Below are 20,387 nucleotides of genomic sequence, written 5' to 3' on the forward strand. Positions count from 1 at the left end.
GTCCACGGTCTGCTTCCATTTCTCAGCCCATAAATAAAAACGCCATCGTCCGATCTATCACCAAAACCCTAACCCCTCTTCTTCTACACTGCCGATCTTCCTCCAGTCCGCCGAAAACTACGACGAGTCGACTTCAAGGTACGCCGGGAGCTGTTTTGTTTTGTTTTGTCTATATATGACTAGCTAGTCTTATTCGTATTGGCGGTGTGTCGCGTGTGATGGATCTCTAGAGCGTACTGTCATTGTGATGTAGGATTATACTTTTACATTGGACTGGCATTTGTACGTTGCTTATCTTATATATACCACTTTTTACATCTTCGAAATCTGATAGATAGATAGATATACAGAATTATACTGTTCATCGTTTCCCCTGCGGAAGAAATTAACTCTTCGTCGAAGAGAACGCACAATTGACCATCTTATCTGTTAGAGCATCTCTATCAGACCCCGCATCCCGCCGTCCCGTAAAATGCGTTTGCAGTTTGCAAAAAAACAGTTTTGCAGGCCGGCTTGGACGGCTGCAGAGGCAGACCCCGCAAAACGGACCCGTATAAAAGGATATTCGTGGAATATGCTCTTTTACGGGTCGGCTTTGCGGGGTCTGCTCTGGCGCCGCTCCCCCCGCCCCGCAAAACCTAAACTTGCAACTCAATTTGACACAACATAATGCATTTCTTTGCTTTTCAACAACATTGGATACATAGGACATCACCAAATCTTTGCTAAATAGCAAGACCAAAGAAAACAAGAACCACAAGTATGCATTTTAGAAGATTTCCATCTTCCATAATTGCTCCCACTAGTTGGACCAATATCTTCTTCATGCATTCATTGTTGATCTGTGGATTCTTGATTTTGCATTCTTCATTTTTCTTCTGTGGTTCTAAAGAAGTAGACGTTACTTCCCCTCTAGTTGCACATGCAGCCGCATCATTGCCTTCGATTCTACCAAGGAGTGAACCAATGTCTATTAAGTTTATTTCTATCAATAAATCAATGTATTCGCCTTCCCAAAAACAAAATGAGCATCCATCTTCCTACACACATGATGATGTTCGAAATGAGCTATCGCAACTGAACCAAAGAATGTGCTATCGAAATGAGCCGAATGAAAACAGCACGTACTTCATCCTTTTCGCATTTGAAGAACACCCATCCGGGGTGCTTCGGCGTCCCCGAAGTTAGCCGCAGCACTGTCCGCGCGCAGTCGTCGCACTGAATGAGCGGCATCGGCGAGCCACAGAGCCTCTGCGCAAGCGCCGATCCCGGTGGACGGCCGGCCGAATCCATGCCCGCAAACTGCGACGGCGACATGACGAACCCGAACCTGCATGCGGTGATGCGACTTTGACAGGGCTGCGCGAGATGCTCCCCGACCAATCCATCGCTTGGCGCAGCCACCGGCGGCCGGAAAAGCCAAATCCGGCCGCTCGCGACGAAGGGCCGCAAATCCGCAACTTTCTGGCTCGCCGGTGCATGAGGGGGGGGGGGGGCGGAGGGCAACCTCGTGCGTGTGGCGGCCTTTCGGCGTGCTCCCGCCGGCTACTTTCGCCGGAATCTTGGGCGGTGGCCCGGCGCGGGGCGAGGGGGAGAGGCGAGGTGGTTGGTAGGGAAAAGCGCGGGCTGAAATGTCCTCCCCACCAACTGCTCCCGCTATATGCAGGGCACCGACGGGCCGGGGGGGCACTACTAGGGAAAACCCTAGCAGTAGCGCGTGTTTAAAGCCTATCAGTAGCGCGGGATGCGGCGCTACTAGCAAGGCGCTACAGCTAAAGGTTAGCAGTAGCGTTGGTTGGACCGCGCTACTGCTATATCGACTTAGTAGCAGCGCTTTGTAGTATGAGCGCTACTGGTAATTAGTAGTAGCGCTTCTCCTAGAACGCGCTACTACTATTATTCCGTATTTCTTTTTTATTTCATGTTGTATTCATACACCTTTATACAAGTTTGCATACCGCAGCAATTTAGAGAATGATTTTACATCATAATGAGTTATTACATCACTGGGAGAAAGAACCGTGGACTAGTTTCAAGTGGATGGACATCCACTTGAAACTAACCCGAGGTTCTTTCACCCAATGATATAATATATCATCATCATCATCATATCATTAACAACTTATCATCATAATACATCATTGTCATATAACACCTCCTCATGATAATCGTTTTCATCAATGAGACATCACATACAAGTTGGTCACTAGACATAATCACAACTACTCATCATCATCAACTCTCATAAACATATTGTACCTCATAGGACCTACTACATTATCTTAGGACCTACTACCTTAGCACATGATCATGAGTATTAGTTAGGACCTACTACCTTCTCCTAGGTAAAATAGCATAAAACATGATAGCCCCTGACTCTCCATTATGGAGAATGGAGATTATCCTGTCTCCAATTCTTGCCTTTCACACAATCTTGCTTCCAAAAACCTCCTTACGACTGTCCATACATTTTTCCATTCTTTGATTACCATGTGTTCACCGGTTTTGGAAATCCGATATGGACAGGTGAGATTCGTAGGATGACCTGGCTGTATGTTCAAAACATCAAGGCGACCATTCTGATATATCAAATGAGACACACAATCCATCGGGATTTTCTGTTGAAAAACATAGTAATAACTTCGTAGTTAGCAATGTAGTTCAGTTTTAAAAGTATGCAAAAGATGCATGGATGTCGTAATAATAAACAATCTTATCAGGATATCTCCATGGAAGTTATAGTGGTTCAACACGTGCACTAGTGGCACGTATTGACCATAATTTGGAGGAGTTCGATAAAAGGCATTGTAATTCTCAAGATCGGTACAATATGCGACCAGATGACTTTTCTCCTGATAAGTTAACTCAGAGCCTTCGGTGTAGTTGGTTCTGTCTACCATCTTCCGCACATTCTTTGAAGAATGAAAGTAAGCTATCAATGAAAATAAGTTGTCAACTATTTTGAAATAAACAATATAAATTACTTAATAACTATGTTTGAGAAGCTCACATAGAGGAAGAATTGGAAGCGTATCAACAAGGACCCAAATGTCCAAATTGTCTTCGGCGGTGTCAGGATCACCAAGATCCATGGTGACAAGCATACCCTCATAAAAACCATACATCTCGCAAAGTGCTTCCCAATTCTTGCAACCAAAATGGGTTACGCTCTCAGAATTGTACATATTTACTTCAAAATCCATACCATGATGGGTCCTTAGGTGAATTTTCTTCGTTTCCATACTTTCATGGTCTTCAAAACCCATCCTCTCCAAGACATAGCGTCTTGCAAAGCATGGGATAAGCTAGTCGAATTGCAAAAGATGAAAATTACATGTTGAAATAGTTGAAGTTGTGCTTAATTACAAAAAAAACTTGTCGTTGTTGCGTACCGTTTCAACATCGAAGGTCTCCTCGAGCTTAATGCTGAAGCGCCGATCTTCGTCCAGGTTAAGGAACCTGTTGCACATACCTCGGTCGTCGTGGCACCAGTCGCACTCCCCCAGGAGACTTTCGTCGTCCGAGTACGACATTTTCTATGTTCATAATTCAAATATTAAACTTGTACAATTAAATATATGTACACAAAAACTAAATTAGAACATTATTATTCATCACGGGTTGACTATCGGTCTGTCGAGTCTTTTCTTGAAAACTCTCAGCTCACGTGATATATATATTCGACCGTCGGTGATGGTAGCTCCTTGATAACCCACAAGTATAAGGGATCAATTGTAGCCTCTTTCGATAAGTAGGAGTGTCGAACCCAACGAGGAGCTAAAGTTTGAAGTTTCTTTCCTTTTCTTGGATAAGGCATCAACATGGACTCAAGAATACAAATATGATTTTCAACCCAGCCGAGCGTGCCATTCGTTTCGCCAACGACGTAGTACAGAAGCTGTTGCTCCAACGTCCATACCACTGCGCTACTGGGCCAACGCTCTTACCACGGCCACATTGCTTCTTAATCTTTGTCGAACTTGGTTTGTTCTCTCTCATAACATAGTTTCTTCCTCGGAGATTATCCAACTTGTAAGTAGTCTATGTGATAACTAATCAAATACCTTCTCAAATTTTTATCACTGCCCGTAGGTGTCATATGATTGCACCATGCCAAGTTTCATGTTTTTCAGACTTCGCTTGGATTTTTCAAACTTTAAAAACCACCATACTCCATGTTCCGAGTCAAGTCTTTGCACCCTCAAGTTTGAAGTTTCTTTCCTTTTCTTGGATAAGGCATCAACATGGACTCAAGAATACAAATATGATTTTCAACCCATTTGTGATGACTATTTCATGTACCACTGTTTATTTGATATATGTCCTTTAAATGACTAGAAATGCACTTAATGACTTAAATATAGGAAATACATGCTGAAAGATGCCAAATTTTGGCACAGATGGTGCATCTTGAGTGTAGAATTTTTTTCAAAGCCAACAGATGAAGAGGCACAGTCACTTCGCATGCAAACTTGGTTTGTTCCGTCTCGTAAGAGCATCTACATCCGGACCCCCCATACACGCCACAAACGCTCGGACGGGCTACCCGGTCAGCGTCCGGACGAAAAAACGCCTCGCAACCGGGCGCCCCATTTCCGTGCCAAACGCTCGGACTGGCCGGCACTCCATATATCCAGCCCAAATTTGGGGCGGATATGGGGGCCCTATCCGCACTCTAGCCGAAACCCTAGCCGCATTATTCCCCCTCGCCTCCAGTCCACTCCCTCTGCCCACTGTTGGAAATATGCCCTAGAGGCAATAATAAAGTGATTATTATTATATTTCCTTGTTCATGATAATCGTTTATTATCCATGCTATAATTGTATTGACCCGAAACTCAAATGCATGTGTGGATACGTAGACAACAACATGTCCCTAGTGAGCCTCTACCGGACTAGCTCGTTGATCAAAGATGGCTGTGGTTTCCTAGCCATAGACATGAGTTGTCATTTGATAACGGGATCACGACAAGACCCAAACTATAAATATAGCATATGATCGTATCAAGATTATTACTATTGTTTTCTGCATGTCAAGTATATGTTCCTATGACCATGAGATCATGTAACTCACTGACACCGGAGGAGTACCTTGTGTGTACCAAACATCGCAACGTAACTGGGTGACTATAAAGGTGCTCTACAGGTATCTCCGAGGGTGTCTGTTGAGTTGGCATGGATCAAGACTGGGATTTATCACTCCGTATGACGGAGAGGTATCTCAGGGCCCACTCGGTAATACAACATCACAATGAGCTTGCAAGCAATGTGACTAATGGGTTAGTCAAGGGATCTTGTATTACGGAACAAGTAAAGAGACTTGCCGGTAACGAGATTGAACTAGGTATGGTGATACCCACTATCGAATCTCGGGCAAGTAACATACCGATAGAAAAAGGGAACTGCATACGGGATTATCTGAATCCTTGACATCGAGGTTCGACCGATAAAGATCTTCATAGAATACGTAGGAACCAATATGGACATCCAGGTCCTGCTATTGGTTATTGATCGTATAGGTGTCTCGGTCATGTCTGCATAGTTCTCGAGCCCGCAGGGTCTACACAATTAACGTTTGGTGACGATATAAGTATAATTGAGTTCTTATGGTGGTAACCAAAGGTTGTTCGGAGTCCCGAATGAGATCCTGGACGTGTTGAGGAACTCCGGAGTGGTCCGGAGGTAAAGATTGATATATAGGACTAAGGGTATTGGAGTCCGGAAGTGTTCCAGGGGTACCGGGTTAAGGCCAAGGGAACCGAAAAGGGTTTCAGGAGGCCCCGTCAAGTGTTGGGGGCCTCATGGGCCAAGGGGAGGGAGCACACCAGCCCACTAAGGGGTTGTGCGCCCCCCTCACCCATCCCACGAGCACCAGAAGGTTGGTGCGCCCCCTTAGGGCTGCCCCCCTTGCTTTGGGGGCAAGCCACTTGGGGGGGGGGGCACCCAAACCCTAGGCGCCCCATCTATGGGCCACCGGCCCCTTGGGGGAAACCCTAGGGGCGCCCCCTCTCCTCCCTTCCCCCTATATATAGAGGGGTAGAGGGAGGGCAGCCGCACCCATCTATGCCACGACACTGCCCTCCCTCTCCCTCATAGTTGCTCTCTCTGTTTCTCCGTGCAGCTTAGCGAAGCTCTGCCGAGATTGCTCCACCACCACCATCGCCACGCCGTCGTGCTGCTGGAGGACTCGAGCTACTACTTCACCATCGCTCACTGGATCGAGGAGGTGAAGGCGTCATCAAGCCGTACGTGTGTTGAACGCGTAGGTGCCGTTCGTTCGGCGCTTGAATCGGGAGATCGTGGACGGATCGTGATTGGATCGCGAAGACGTTCGACTAGATCAACCGTGTTTCTTAACGCTTCCGCTTGGTGAGCGTAGGACAATTTTTGTTTCCCATGCAACGTTACCCAACACCCACAAGCTCCCGTTCGGTGATCTCTTACCCTCTAAGGCATGGCAGGCAGCGGATCTGAATCATACATGTCAAGATCCGTTGACCCCGAGCGCATCCCACACAACCCCGAGGAGGAGATGACCATCCGCCTTGCGCTCCGCTGCTCCTGGGAGGAGGCCGCCCGATGGCAGCGCTCAGACTCCTTCTGTATGCAATCCATTGCGTCCGCCCAAATGACGCATGGATATGGCGCGGGGTCTGTGTCCACTGCCTCAACAGAGGCGGTGAGGTCTGTCCAGCGTATGAACGTGCCGGCAGATGCGCGCAACCACTTTGTTGGTGCGCCGAGGCGGAGTTGAACGCATGGTTGTCGGCCGACGCACATATGGCGTGGCGTGCCGGCTGTATGAGGGAGCGGGCCCGGAAGGCGGCGACAGCCCTCGCGACGGTGGATGTCGGCGAGGTGGAGTCCCATTCTCTCGCACCCTGTGTGGTGCACGCAGGGCCGTCTCCAGAAATTCGGGGCCCCGGTGCGAAATGTGAATGGGGGCCCTAAAATTAAATATTCCTATAGCTAAAGCATACTCTCACTTTTTCGCACTGAATGCAAACTCCCAGTTAAATTGCATGCTTTATATATGTGTTATTTCTGGGAATATATCATACGAACTATCTTCCCCAAATACTTCACCCATTGAGAATGAACATATAGCAATTTTGCTAATTAACCGGAGAACGATGCACATGTTCAGTATACTCATTAGCCACCAATGTATTTGATAGAAAAAGTTAGCATAAAACAAATCTTGTATGGCTTGGGCGCACCTGTGATTGACATTGACTGGTCGGTGATGTGTAAATTAAATATCCTGCTCGATCTGGCCTTAGCCTTGCGCTCAGCCAGCGGCTCCTCCTTTTTTGCTTGGTGGTGTGGGCGCCCGGTTTAGCCATGACTTCTGCTCGAATTCATGGCACAAATTCTGCACCATGGCACCTGCCCTCATGGTCCTTGCGATGGCGCTCGCAGCAAGCAGGTTTTTTTTTGTCTGAGAAACTGACGGCAAGCATCTAGGCGGGCGACTCGAGAAAGACTCGAAACGAAGCGACGATCTAATTGATCGGGAGCAGACAGGAGAGAGTTTGGGAGGCGCTTGGGCGAGCAAACAAGGCCGGCAGGCTCAACAGCAAACAAAGAAAATACACTACGAGAAAATATAACAAGGCCCAAAATCTGGGGCCCCTGAAACTTGGGGGCCCTAGTGCGGTCGCACTGCTCGCACATGGCCTTGGACGGCCCTGGGTGCACGGCCAGCCAGAGCGCCGCAACCGCATCGTGGTGGACGTCGCCGGCTCCTCCTAAGACGGATCCATCATCGATCTCACAACACCATCCATGGCGCCATGTCTGCCAAGTTTCTGGTCTTTGCCAAGTGTTTTTCAAGTGGCACTCGGCAAAGCGCCTTCTTCGCCGAGTTTTTCTGGTTCGCCGAGTTTTTTTTTCCATGAGAGTCGGCAAATCGTGTGCTTGCCGAGTTTGTTGTTTTGCGTAGTGTGGGCACTCGGCAAATGCTTGTTTACTGAGATTCCGACGAATATGGACCTCGGCAAAAGGCCGAATATTCGGCAAAGTTCATTTTTCCAGTAGTGAATAAGATGGATCCATACATTAATTGCAGCAACTCTGAAGAATCTTTTTGAGAAAAAGAAGAAAAGCAACTCTGAAGAGTGCGTTAGCTTAGCTTATGTAACATTAGTCTTAGCTTCTTGGCTGATGCGACATTTGCCTGTTCTTTTAATATAGTAGAAAGTGTTGGTCATCAGTTAACTCACAACTTTATCGCTTCAGAAGGCACAGAATCGAGTGAACGATGCATCCCTCAGACTTAAATGTGCATGCTTCCTTTGTGCGACTTAAATTACCTTGCCTAGTGTAAACAACACAGTAGGCTTTATCTTCTTGGTCCCACTATTTTGTAAATTAATGCATTAGGCTCTTGCTTCTACTACTTGCTTGTATGAATTGTTGGCGAGTTTTGTGTAGTTGTTCTACGCAATGCTTCTAAATAAAAAAGGCGTCTCAAAATTAATTTGTGATGTTTGGTTTCCTCTTTCATTCAGGATGCACATATATGTCAAGAACCCGAGCGGCAGGAACGATCTGCCTCAAGGTCCATGCATCAGACTCCTTGTCTAGCGTCAAGAGAAAGATCCAGGAGCAATACCACCTCGTTTTCGATGGGGCAAAGCTAGAGGACGACCGTACACTAGCCGATTACAACATCGAGCATGGATCCACGCTCGACCTCCAAGAGAAGATGTAGATATTCGTGACGGAGATGTAGATATTGCGTTCCAAAGTTTCTTTGTAGCTCAGGCTACATGAAACCTCTTATCCTCGACCCTCCAGCTTTGCTTTGAGATCCGTACTCTCCAACTAACTTACAACAAGAAGATTTCTCTTTTTTGTTTCTCTAAAATGAAACAACATATGGACTTCAAACTTTGCAGATCGAACAAACATTAGAACATCAATGTGTGAAAAAACTTTCAGCTTTTTTGGTCTAATATAAATATACAAAATGAGATTTTGTTTGACTAAAAATATTATTTTAAGCATTTAAAATGCATGAAAAATCTGAAAGTTTTTTCCCAGATTGTAGTTAGAATGTATTGTTGTTCTGCAAAATTTGAAGTTTATATGTTGTGGCGTTTGAGAGAAACAAAAAAGACAAATGCGTCTGCACGGATCGCGATGCAAAAATGGATGGCAAAGATAAGGGGTATCATGTAGCCTGAGCTACAGAAAACCACACTCGGATGCACATATATGTCAAGAACCCGAGCGACAGGACAATCTGCCTCAAGGTCCATGCATCAGACACCCTGTCTAGCGTCAAGACAAAGATCCAGGAGCAATACCACCTCGTCTTTGACGGGGCAAAGCTAGAGGATGACCGCACACTAGTCGACTACAACATCGAGCACGGATCCACGCTCGACCTCCAAGAGAAGATGCAGATATTCGTGACGGAGATGTCGGCTGGCAGGACGATGCCCCTTGAGGTCGAAAGCCACGACACCATCCGCAGTGTCAAGGCCAAGATCGAGTACATGGAAGGCATCCCCAAGGGCCAGCAGTGCCTCGTATTCGCCAACAAACGGCTGGAGAAGGACTACCTCACCTTGTCTGACTACAACATCTGGCAGGACTGCACCCTCCTCCTTGTCCTCCAGCCATGTAGTCGGCCAGAAGGTGCGAGTATGATGCGCATCTTTGTGAAGAAGCTGGATGGGAAGACCCTCACCCTTGATGGGGTGGCAATCTCGGACACTGTCGCTAGTATCAAGGTGAAGATCTATGAGAAAGATGGCACTCCCCCAATACAGCAGCGCATCAGCTATGGTTGTAGGCCGCTGGAGGATGGCGGCACCCTGGAGGATTACAATATCCAGAAGGATAGTATCCTTGTTTTGGCGCGCTGCCTCTGTGGTTGTTGAGATGCATATATATCCTGCCATTGAACTACTAGTTTTATTTTTTTGCAGTCTAATTTCCAGAAGTGGTGTGTGTTATCATCATTCCAGTACATTAGTAGTTGCTCCGTTCCAGCAGTTGCGTGTTATCACTTATCAGTAATACTATCTGCGCTGAGTAGTTCATTTAACCTATCATCGCAGAAAAAAAATTCTTTTTATCTATCAGGGAAAAAAACTAGTACTATTAAGAGACCCGGGCTCTCTGATTGAGAAATACAGTCCGAATGCAGTTTCTATGTTTATCGATCCATATTTTCATCTATATATGCCCCAACAGTCAAACTTAAGTTGTAGTAACGAGAATCACGTGAAATCCAAGTTGGAGTCAACATCTCTCATAACAAAATATGTTCCCCAAACGCTAAGATTTTATTTTTCTTCTGGTGAAGATAAGAAATCTGAAGGATATAACTATTTGAGTATTCAATACTAATTTTCTACAGTGTTGTACTTTATTGTTTACGTATAATTAATCTAAATGTTTTTTAGGGAAATTAATCTAAATGTTGATCCACCTATAACCGTATTGGCAAACACAATGACTGGAATGTTTTTTAGTTCAAGATGCTCTTCGCTAGTCGCTACTATTTTTCAAGAGTACGCCGAGGCGTACCATATTTTTATAGAAGGCAGAATTTCAAGTACAAGAGAACTACAACTTGCTTCGAACCAAGTGTAGCACAACTCCACACCAAGCTAGTCCAAAGACAGCCACCACAGACAACACAAATACAAAGCAGAAGTGCCTATCCAAAGCTGAGCATCCTCACCGAGTCTTGACCGATGTCGGCCACCTCCAAAGACAACTCCAACTCCAACTGAGGGTCCCTCGCGAACGCACCATCCACCCTTGATGCCTAAAAGGAGGTGACAATTAGATGGCGGAATTTGGTCGGTCCCAAGAAATGCACCATCTTCGACTAACCGGCGATGAAGTACATTGCGGTCCTAAAGCTCATCCTTGGACACCGAGGAGCACCGGAGGAGTGCCCCATAGAACCTTAGGTAGTGTCTCCAAACACGATGCTTCCAACAGAGGAACGGCGTTGAAAACGCCGCCATCGTGCCGATTCAACTCTGAACCAAGGTTTTCGTCCGGAGATAACTACCAACCCCAACCCCAAGTGAGAGCGAGAAACATGCCAACACACTCGGTGACACCTCCAAGGAGGAAAACGACACCCACGAGTGTCGTCGCCACTGGCACCGACCGGAGACATGCAGGACTCTCGTCTATATTGTCACACAACTCCATCCCTGCCACAGGATTGGCACAACCTAGTCCAAATTGGCTCACACCACCGCCGCCTGAGCACCACATCATTGTAGCCGTGAAGTCGAAGTCCACCAACACCTGCATGCCCGACAGGACATCGTCTTCCACCTCCTGCACGCCGTGAGACCACCGCCTCGGTCCACCATCCACCTCCCGCACAGCAGAGGGTCCTCCAACCCCTCCCGTAGGTGCCGACACGAGCACTCCAGCTTCAAGCGGCCAGCCATGGCACTTCCGTGCGAACGGCCCGCAAAGCCTAGATCGGGCCCGAATCAGCCCGTGCCGCCGCCTCCAGATCTCCTCTAGGCCCCTCTGCTGCACAGCACCGGCCTGCTCCAGGACCTGCACAGCTCTGCCGGGGCCTCCGCCGTGCACCAGAACTCCTCTTCGGCGCCTTCCGACCAGCACCACCGCACCTCCTCGCCACCCTGTGCTGCCCGCTTGTCGTCTCACCTCCGCGCGAAGGGAACCCGACGGGGCGTGCCCACCCACCCGCCGCCTTCGACAGTCAGGCACGGCCGCCACCGTCGACGTCGATGACGGCAGCAGTCAGGAGAGTGCACGGTATGTTTCGTTAGGTTTTGGAGCCTCCGGGGCCGCTCGCGCGAGCGACCCGAGAGGGAGCTGTCTATGTGCTAGTCTCTACTCAAGGTAACAAGAAAGAGAGAAGTGCATACTTCAACCCACAACTTTTGCCCTAGTCTAATTTACAACCCCCAACTCTAATACCATCCACATTACAACCCCGAACTCTTAAAACCGGCCAGGATTCAACCCTCCCCTCGTTGTTTACCGGTTTTGACCCATTGACCATTCATTCAGCATGTCCAGTCAACAAGCCACATTAGCGAAAAGAAAAAAAATTCCAAAATAATCTGTAAAAAATATAAGTAAAATAAAAAATCTGTAAGAATCGAAAAAAGTTGAAAATTCGGGAAAACTGAAAACCAAAGTTTGGGGTTGTTTTCTGAAAATAAAAAAATAACAAGTTCAAAATTCTGAAAAAAAAACTAGGGCTTTTCTCTGGAAATACCAAAAAAAGGAAAAAAAAATCAAAAAAATTATTTTACATTTTAATATTTGTTTTACATATTTTCTTATTTTCCCTAGTAAATTAGACTAGGGCAAGAGTTGGAGGTTAAAATATGCACTTCTCTCAACAAGAAATATAGACATTTGGTGGAGGATGATCTATGCCCTGTGTGCGAATGTGAGCGAGAGGACACCTTTCATGCACTGATCCGTTGTACGTACGCTCATGGACTATGGTCTGCAATGCGGCGCTCATGGTAGCTTCCTGAAGATTGATCATTAATAGCTGCCCGGAGTGGCTCCTCAGCATGCTTTCTGTCTCCAGCGAACAACGGTATTTCTCCTCAAGCAACAACCGCAGTCCGACCTACGCACATCGGCCCAAGCAACGCTCCAATGGTGCCCCCGGAGGTAAATGCTGCAAGTTAAATGTCGATGGCTCCTATATGGCAAACGCTGGCTCTGCAGGGTGTGGCATGGCATGGTCCTGCTGGACAGCCATGGGCACATCACATCGCTGCTGCTCGCACCCTGTTCAACTTCTCAGGTCCTTTGGAGGCTGAGATTGTAGCGTGTGAGGAAGGATTACACCACCTTGCCATTTACACTTGAAATTGACTGTTAGGAGGCGGTTACTCTTATATTCGAGGAGGTGCAGGTGACAACTCACAATATTGTCGATTGGTGAATGAGATTCGGCTCTTGCTGTGAGAGGAATGGGAGATTCCATTGTTAAGATCACCCGGGACCAAATTAAGGTTAGCCATCTCCTGCCTTTTGTGGGTCGAGCCTAACAACATACTATTTGATGGCTTGGAAACTTCTCTCATGACTTTAGTTTGTGTGCTCAAAGAGGATTGTAAAAACCCCACTTAATGAATGAAATTCATTTTCCCACCAAAAAGTTAAATATATGAAACCAATTACCAAATAATTATAAAACCCTCTAATTGTTTGGTCAAAACAAAAACCACACCATAATCACCTTTGCCTCTTCACACTACCCTCTCTCATCTGCGACCCACTATGAGTCATGTCTCTGGCCACCGCCTCACCGCCTCCCTCTTCGCCCCGTATCTAACAAACGGCCCATCCTCACACCGTCCTCTCGCCGCTTATGGACGGAACCGCCACTAAGTCCAGTGGCTCAACTAACTAGAAGTGTCGGCCAATCGGTAGAGATAGAGCTAGTTTGGCGAATAAATCTGCCTCCTCATTAGACTTCCTACATTTTATTTTGAGGAACCGGCGGGAGCTCTGCCAATCTTTAGGAAGAAGAGAATTGACCAATTTATAAGGAAAATCGGCCGGAAACCGATATACTTCATACACTCAAAAGTGAAAGATGCATTCTGTAGGCACTGACGCCGGAGATCAATCTGCAAAAGAATTGTGCTGTAACAATCTTGAGTTGGCTTGAGCAAGTTTTTGTTAGTAAGGTATGGATCCCTTTTTTAATAAGCATAGTAAAGGTCCGGAGCTAGTTGTGAGTCAGTTTTTCTTTCTTGAGCGAAACACACCCGGACTTATTAAATAATTGATCGGTTCACACAGTTCAGGGACTGCAAAAAGCCAAACAAAATAGTCTGGAATAAGATCTAAAGTGCTTCTAGCTAAACTGCGAGCATCTACATTTTATTCTCTAAGTTCATGCTTGAAAACATTGCTTGAAACAGCCTTAATCATCTACTCCCTCCGATCCATAATAAGTGTCGCAATTTTGAACTAAGGTTACTTATTATGAATCGGAGGGAGTATCTTATTTCCTTGATGCTCATTGCATTTTTCACCTGGGCACTTCCCTCCTTAATGCAACGAATCACACCTGAACAATCAGAGGAAAAAAGCCAATGAGCCAATGCCTTGATATTGAGCTAGGCACATAGCCTCCCCGCAAGCGATCGCCTCAGCACGCGCAGGCTCTTGAATTCATTCCATCACCAGGATAGTGTTTTTCTAGGAACATCACTAGGACAGATGCCCCCATAAACTCATCCTATCGGCGATGACAATGTGATCCAATACAGCCTGGCCCTAGGCCTTTGTAGGTGAGGAGTTGGGCGAGAGGACTCATAGGAGCCAGCTAGCGTCGTTTGGGACTCGGGCTCCCCATTTTCCCCGTTATAATGAAGGGGCTCCGGTGCCTAGAGTTAGCCCTAATGGCAACCGCTCAGCTCCCGCACCCGATAGTCACCTCGCCACCGAGGACCCCTCCTTCTCCGATGTGGAGTTTCCGCTGCCGCGCCTTCACCACCTGGGAGTGTCACCACGCACGCGCCGGCCATTGCTCACGGGCGGCTGCCGCGGCGACTTATATTTTTAAAAAGAATTTATATCACTACTTTAGTGATCTGAATGCTCTTATTTTTTTTTTCAAGAGGGAATAGTTGCTACCATCTATAATTTACTCTGGCAACCATGCATATCCTTGATTAACTGCGACTTGGCTGTCTGAAGCCAACTGAAGCTATATAACCTGGTGCGTTTCTTTTTCTTTGCAGACGGCCAAGAAACCAGCACAAAACCAATCCGGTTCACATAATTAAACTATTGGCAGATTTTTATTTGGTAAAAAATTTAGTAGTTATTGTTTTGCATACATAATAGAAAAATATATTAGTATGATACTGCTCAAGCACTCGAGCAGGTATCCTTTTTGAGAAACTAGATGATATCCCACACGTTGCTATGGAAGTTTGTGTAAATATATTTGAATTAGATTTGGTTGTATCAAATATTATAGATGATACCCGCGTGTTGCCGTGAAATTTAGCAGAAATATATTTGTATTAGATTTGGTTGTATTGAATCTTTAATTATTGAGTTGAATGTTTTCCCATGTATGTATATATGCATGTTGAGGTGGATCTTTCACATGTATGTTTGGTGGCATATGTGAATGTCGATAGAAATAGTTGAACATTTAATAATCGATTTGCTTCCTTTGATTCTTTTTTTATTATCTTTTGCTTGATATTCAAAATTATTCTAAATACATATTTTTTAAATTCCTTAACTATTTTTTTAAAAAGTTCATGGTGCATAAATTTCTTTATGTAATGTAAAAAATATTTGCATAATTTGTTTTAAAAAAATATCATTCAATCAATTGTTCGCCACATTAACAACATCTCCATGGCATTTTCTACGAGCTAAAATGTGTTCCCTTAATTGTGGACAAAAAAATCATATTGTTAACAAACAAGTTTTGTGAAATTTTGAAAATATAGTTTTAACACCTCAAAAACTTTTCACACTATTTTTAAGAATATTTATGTAATTTATAAAGAACATCTATGTGTTTTGAAAAATGTTCAACATGTATTCGGAAAAATGTTCAAGTTGTATCTGAAAAAAATGTTCAATGTGCATTTAACAAATATTCACCTTGTATTCGGATCAAATGTTCAACATGTATTTGCAAAATGATCAACGTGTATCTAAAAATGTTCATACAAGTGTTCAACTTGTATTCATACAAGTCAATGTGCATTAGAAAAAAGTAGAAAACAAAAAACGAAAAAAAAGATAAATAGAAATTAAGAAAAATACAAAAATACAAAAAACTTTCATGGGGAAGCTTCTAAAACCAGCCCGAACAGATCCGTAAAATCTTTCCAAAACCGCTCGCAAGAAGCTATTACTACAGTAGGCGCCTACTGGCACAACCTGTATTGTGAAGCGGCAGAGGTGATTTGTCCCTCAATCTCGCAGTAGTCGAGATATATAGCATAATTGGTTTGATGCCAAAAGTTGGCATGCCAAATTTTGGCAAGTGCCAAATATTGGCTAGAGATTGGTTGCTTGCCAATTTTCATTATCAATCTCACAAAAAGTTGCCAAATGTTGGCAACTTCTGATTTTGCCAAATGTTGGTAGCAAACCAATTATGCTCTAGCCCTAGCGACAAAGACACGACATGTCCTAGATGGCGCCTTTTGCACCAGTTTGCTTAGCTGATGCTAACGCAGAAGGTCAATCGACCTGGCCCATCAAGCTCGATCGTTCGGTTCACTCGGTCACTCCACAGGCCATCTCACTCGATCGATCGTTGTTGCCTCGGTCGTCAATTGATGTTTAACCCTTGACCTATGACTTTTGGCTTTTCAATCATAAATACGCGAATACAAAAATTGTCCAAGAATTTGAAAAAGTTCACAATATTTTTAAAGAAAAGTTCACGAATTAGATAAAAGGTTAAACAATATTTTCTAAAAAACATGAATTTTTAAAATTTTCACAAAATTAATTTTAAAGTTCACGAATTTCAAAAAAAACAAATAAAGAAGTCACAGATTTAAATTAAAAAGTTCATGAATTGGAGAAATGTTAACAACATTTTTGCAAAAAGTTCATGAATTATTTTAAGAATACAAAATTTGAGGAAAGTTCCTGAACTACGAGAAAATCATAAATTTTAAAAGGTTTGTGGATTTGAATTAAGTTTCACGAATTTAAAAAATGTGTGTGATTTAAAATGAAATATATTTTTAAAAAAGCTGACACAAAATGAATAAAACAAATAGAAGGATAAAAAAACAAAAAGAAAAAAAAACATACAAACCTGTGTGGAAAAATGTTGGATGGTTAGGAGGATAGTGGTACCCCTGGCCCATCAGGGTTCAAGTCCTGGTGCCCGCATTATTTCTGAACTTATTCAGGACTTCCGGCGATGCGCGTTCAGACGTTCCCGTCGACTACGAGGCGTCTTTAGTGACTTCTTCAATCTCAAGATGATATGTCGTCTCAGTCTCTCGGAGGTGCTCATAAGGGTAGGATCTACATGTGTGTATTTATAGGGATGAATGTATGCACATATACATGAGCGCCTGTCTGTACGGTGTTCTCAAAAAAAGAAAAACCAGCCCAGTCAATCGGTGGGAACCTAGAGACGGGTCGTCAGCCCAGTTAGTGTGCGTCCCGTCGCTCACCATCAAATGGGCCTCGGAACTGGAAGGGCCTATAAATAAGATGGGGTCCATCTTATCTCGCCCGAGGCGGCGTGGCCAACCCTAACTCGTCTTCTACTTCTCCGATCGATCTCCGTTTCTTCTTCGTTGACTCGTCCTAGCAAAGGTACGTAACTACTAGTACTAGTCTCACACATACCCGCTGATTTCTGGGCTCTAGCCATTGCGTAGTGTCAGTTAGTGTGAGGCAGGATGGTTTTCTTTTTGCTCTCTCATACGATCTATTAGATCTTTATTAGGATTGGTTAGATGCGGCATGGAATGATTAGTCATCGTACGTTTTCCTTGCCGGAGATAAGAATTCATCTAGACAACCTACGATCGATGGGTATATATCCTCCAATTAGATAGGAAATTATTGTTAGTTAGATTATTAAGATTTCTTATCCAACTTCTGCTGTCAGTTGGAAGTGTTGACGTCTTTTTTGATCTAAATAATAGATGGGCGAAATTAAGCATCTGCTGTAAATATTTGTTGCTGGGGGCGGAAACTCATTTGTCAAACACGACAGTGTACAGCCGATTTGCTACACACACGACAGTGTCCAGCCGATTTGTGCAGGATCCTACTGATCTAACCACACATGCATGGGACAAAATGCAGCAGAACCGCTGGATGAGGCATCGTCCATTGATCGGCCAATGAGTATCGGCTGCATAGTACTGTCGTTTGTCTCTGGATGCCCGCATGAATACTCTGTTGTCTGCTCTAAAGTTACTACCTCTTTGCTTATTTGGCATTCACATGTTGTCCAGCACAAAGTATTATTATAGTCAGTTATAATTAAGAGGTTTATATTCAGCCTACTTAACTTTGCATGCTAAGCTTAGCCCGACACCTGATAAGTGTAAACAAGGTACGTACTTATGCAGTAGATTTGTAGGAGTACCATTTAGTTAGATGTATAATGGGCTCATCTCGTGTCAAGGGTGCGAGCAAGGTGCGTTGAGCTGCGACGCGCGACATAGGGAGGTCACCGGCTGGGAGCCGCCCTAAGCTACCATAATAGCTACCTTAGCCAGTGTGTGGTTCGTTGTTTGGCGCTGTGCCGTCTCATGTGCCTTTTGGCATGTATCCCCGTTTTTCTTTTTTCAGACCTCTTTGCATCTTCTTGAACTTGTGGATTTGTAAGGACCTCAGTTTAAGGCTGGGCAAGCGCCTCCGTTCTAAAAAAAATGTATAATGGGCTCATTTGAATTTTTGATGTTTTTGTGCATTGTTCTTCTGTTGTCTACCTTAATAAAGTGTCTAAAAATTGGTGATGTATGTTCGGTTTGCTTTGTTTCAGAAAAATGCACATCTACGTTAAGAACCCGACAGGCAGGACAATATGCCTCAAGGTCCACGCATCGGACACCTTGTATAGCGTCAAGGCAAAGATCCAAGAGCAGTACCGCCTCGTCTTCAACGGGGAGCAGCTACAGGACAACCTCACGCTGGCCGATTATGACATCAAGCACGAGTCCATGATAGACCTCCAGGAGAAGATGCAGATCTTTGTGAGGGAGACGCAGACAGGTAGGACCATCCCTCTCGAGGTCGACAGCCTCGACACCATAGGCACCGTCAAGACAAAGATCCACTACATGGAGGGCTTCCCCACAAACCTGCAGTGCCTCATCTTCAAAGGCAAGCAGCTCGAGGACGACGAGCGCACGTTGGCCGAGCACAATATACACAAGGATTCCACGATCCTTCTCGTCCTCCACCCACGCCCCAGAGGTGGGATGATCATCTTCGTGAAGATGTTGATAGGGAAGACCCTCACTTTCGAGGTTGAGAGCTCAGACACTGTCGAGAGTGTCAAGGTGAAGATGTACCAGAAGGAAGGTATTCCCCCGATACAAACACGCCTCATCTTCGCCGGCAAGGAGCTGGACGACAAGCGCACCCTGGCGGAGTACAAGATTCAGAAGGAGGATACCCTTCATCATCTGCTCTGCCTTTGTGGTTGTTGATCGAGATGCATGGCTATTCTGGAACGACCAGTTTTATTTTGCTGCACTCTAGTCTTGTTTCTCTCCTTCCATATTCCATTAGTGGTGATTTATCAGTATGTACAACTATCATTCAGTATGTCAGGTCTTTCTGGTTCCCTTCTACAGTAGTAGTGAACTAGCGTTGCGGTGTTATCAGCAAAACTACTTATCATTTGTATGAATGCGTCACCTCTTGTAGCCTTTGCAAGCAGCAGACACACTACATAATACCCGTAGTGAACGACATTACCTTTGCTCACGTGCTCGTGTGGCCAAGTGCTACAACTTGTTCTGTATAGATAGACAAGGGCACAATGCATTCATACAAATGATAAGTGCAGTATAAATAGAGTTCCTTTAGGTAATTCGTAAAAGAATGCCGGCTTTTGGTTAAGGTTATAGTTTCATTCATGTATGATTTATTAGGGAGTTCATCTATTCAAATCAAATTAATTACATGCAAATTGAAAATTCATATATGAGTCCATATGACCTATCGAATTTAGTATCGCGGGTAGAGGGGGGCGCCTGAGGAAGAGATCTCCCTGAGGAAACACATGTATATGCCAAATCTATGTGCATCGTCAGTGTACATGCAAGCCAGGGAGCAAAGTAGCAAACCACCTGAAACTTTTTTTTTTTGCGGGGGAAATCCTCCTTTTCAAAAAAAAAAAAAAGAAATTGCGGGTGAGAAACTTTAGCAGCTATGGCTGAAAGGCAAAATATTTAAACCATTAAGCTACGCGTGAAGGGCGGCCAACTAGCTATGCCACATGGCGCAAGCTGGTTGGCCGCGGTAAGAAATCTTTTGCAATTTCTTTTAGATGAAGGCGTGGATTATTTTTTAAATATATATTTTTAGATGGAGATGAGGACCTCTGGTATTTTTTAAATGGAGGGTTATGCAAAATGGCACTCGCTGGTAGGCTGGTGTGGTAATTTTTTCTTTTTTTTTACCTCTTTTTTAGATGAAGGTGAGGATTTTTCTTGAGATGTTTTTTAGAGGAAGGCAAGGACTTTATGTATTTTTTAAAATTGGAAACGTGTGCACAGCTTCCTCTCAAGCGGCGCCACATGGTGGCGCCCCAATCACTAGTGTGCATGAAGCTAGGGCTATACCCACTGCCGACCTTGGCGCTAATATTTTTTTTACAGCGCCGAAACAGCATTTTAGCGCTCTGGCCTGGTGTTTTGCTT

The 20,387-nt window shown here is 44.8% G+C and overlaps 1 protein-coding gene across 1 annotated transcript; it reads left to right on the forward strand.

The window, feature by feature from the left end:
- Nucleotides 1-9,082: 9,082 nt before the first annotated feature.
- LOC141020639 (polyubiquitin-like) lies at nucleotides 9,083-19,351 on the forward strand. Its single transcript, XM_073511303.1, has 2 exons — nucleotides 9,083-9,863; nucleotides 18,669-19,351. The coding sequence occupies exons 1-2, from the start codon at nucleotides 9,213-9,215 to the stop codon at nucleotides 19,167-19,169; spliced, it is 1,152 nt and encodes a 383-aa protein (XP_073367404.1). The 5' UTR covers nucleotides 9,083-9,212; the 3' UTR covers nucleotides 19,170-19,351.
- The last annotated feature ends 1,036 nt before the right edge of the window (nucleotides 19,352-20,387 follow it).

This window comes from Aegilops tauschii, chromosome 3 (assembly GCF_002575655.3).
Source record: "Aegilops tauschii subsp. strangulata cultivar AL8/78 chromosome 3, Aet v6.0, whole genome shotgun sequence".
NCBI lineage: Eukaryota > Viridiplantae > Streptophyta > Magnoliopsida > Poales > Poaceae > Aegilops > Aegilops tauschii.

Excerpts from the sequence above, each read along its gene's own strand:
- LOC141020639 (XM_073511303.1), top strand. The coding sequence starts at position 9,213 with ATGCACATATATGTCAAGAACCCGAGCGACAGGACAATCTGCCTCAAG. Across the intron at positions 9,864-18,668 it reads TCCAGAAGGATAGTATCCTT|CACGAGTCCATGATAGACCT; the intron begins GTTTTGGCGCGC and ends TATGACATCAAG.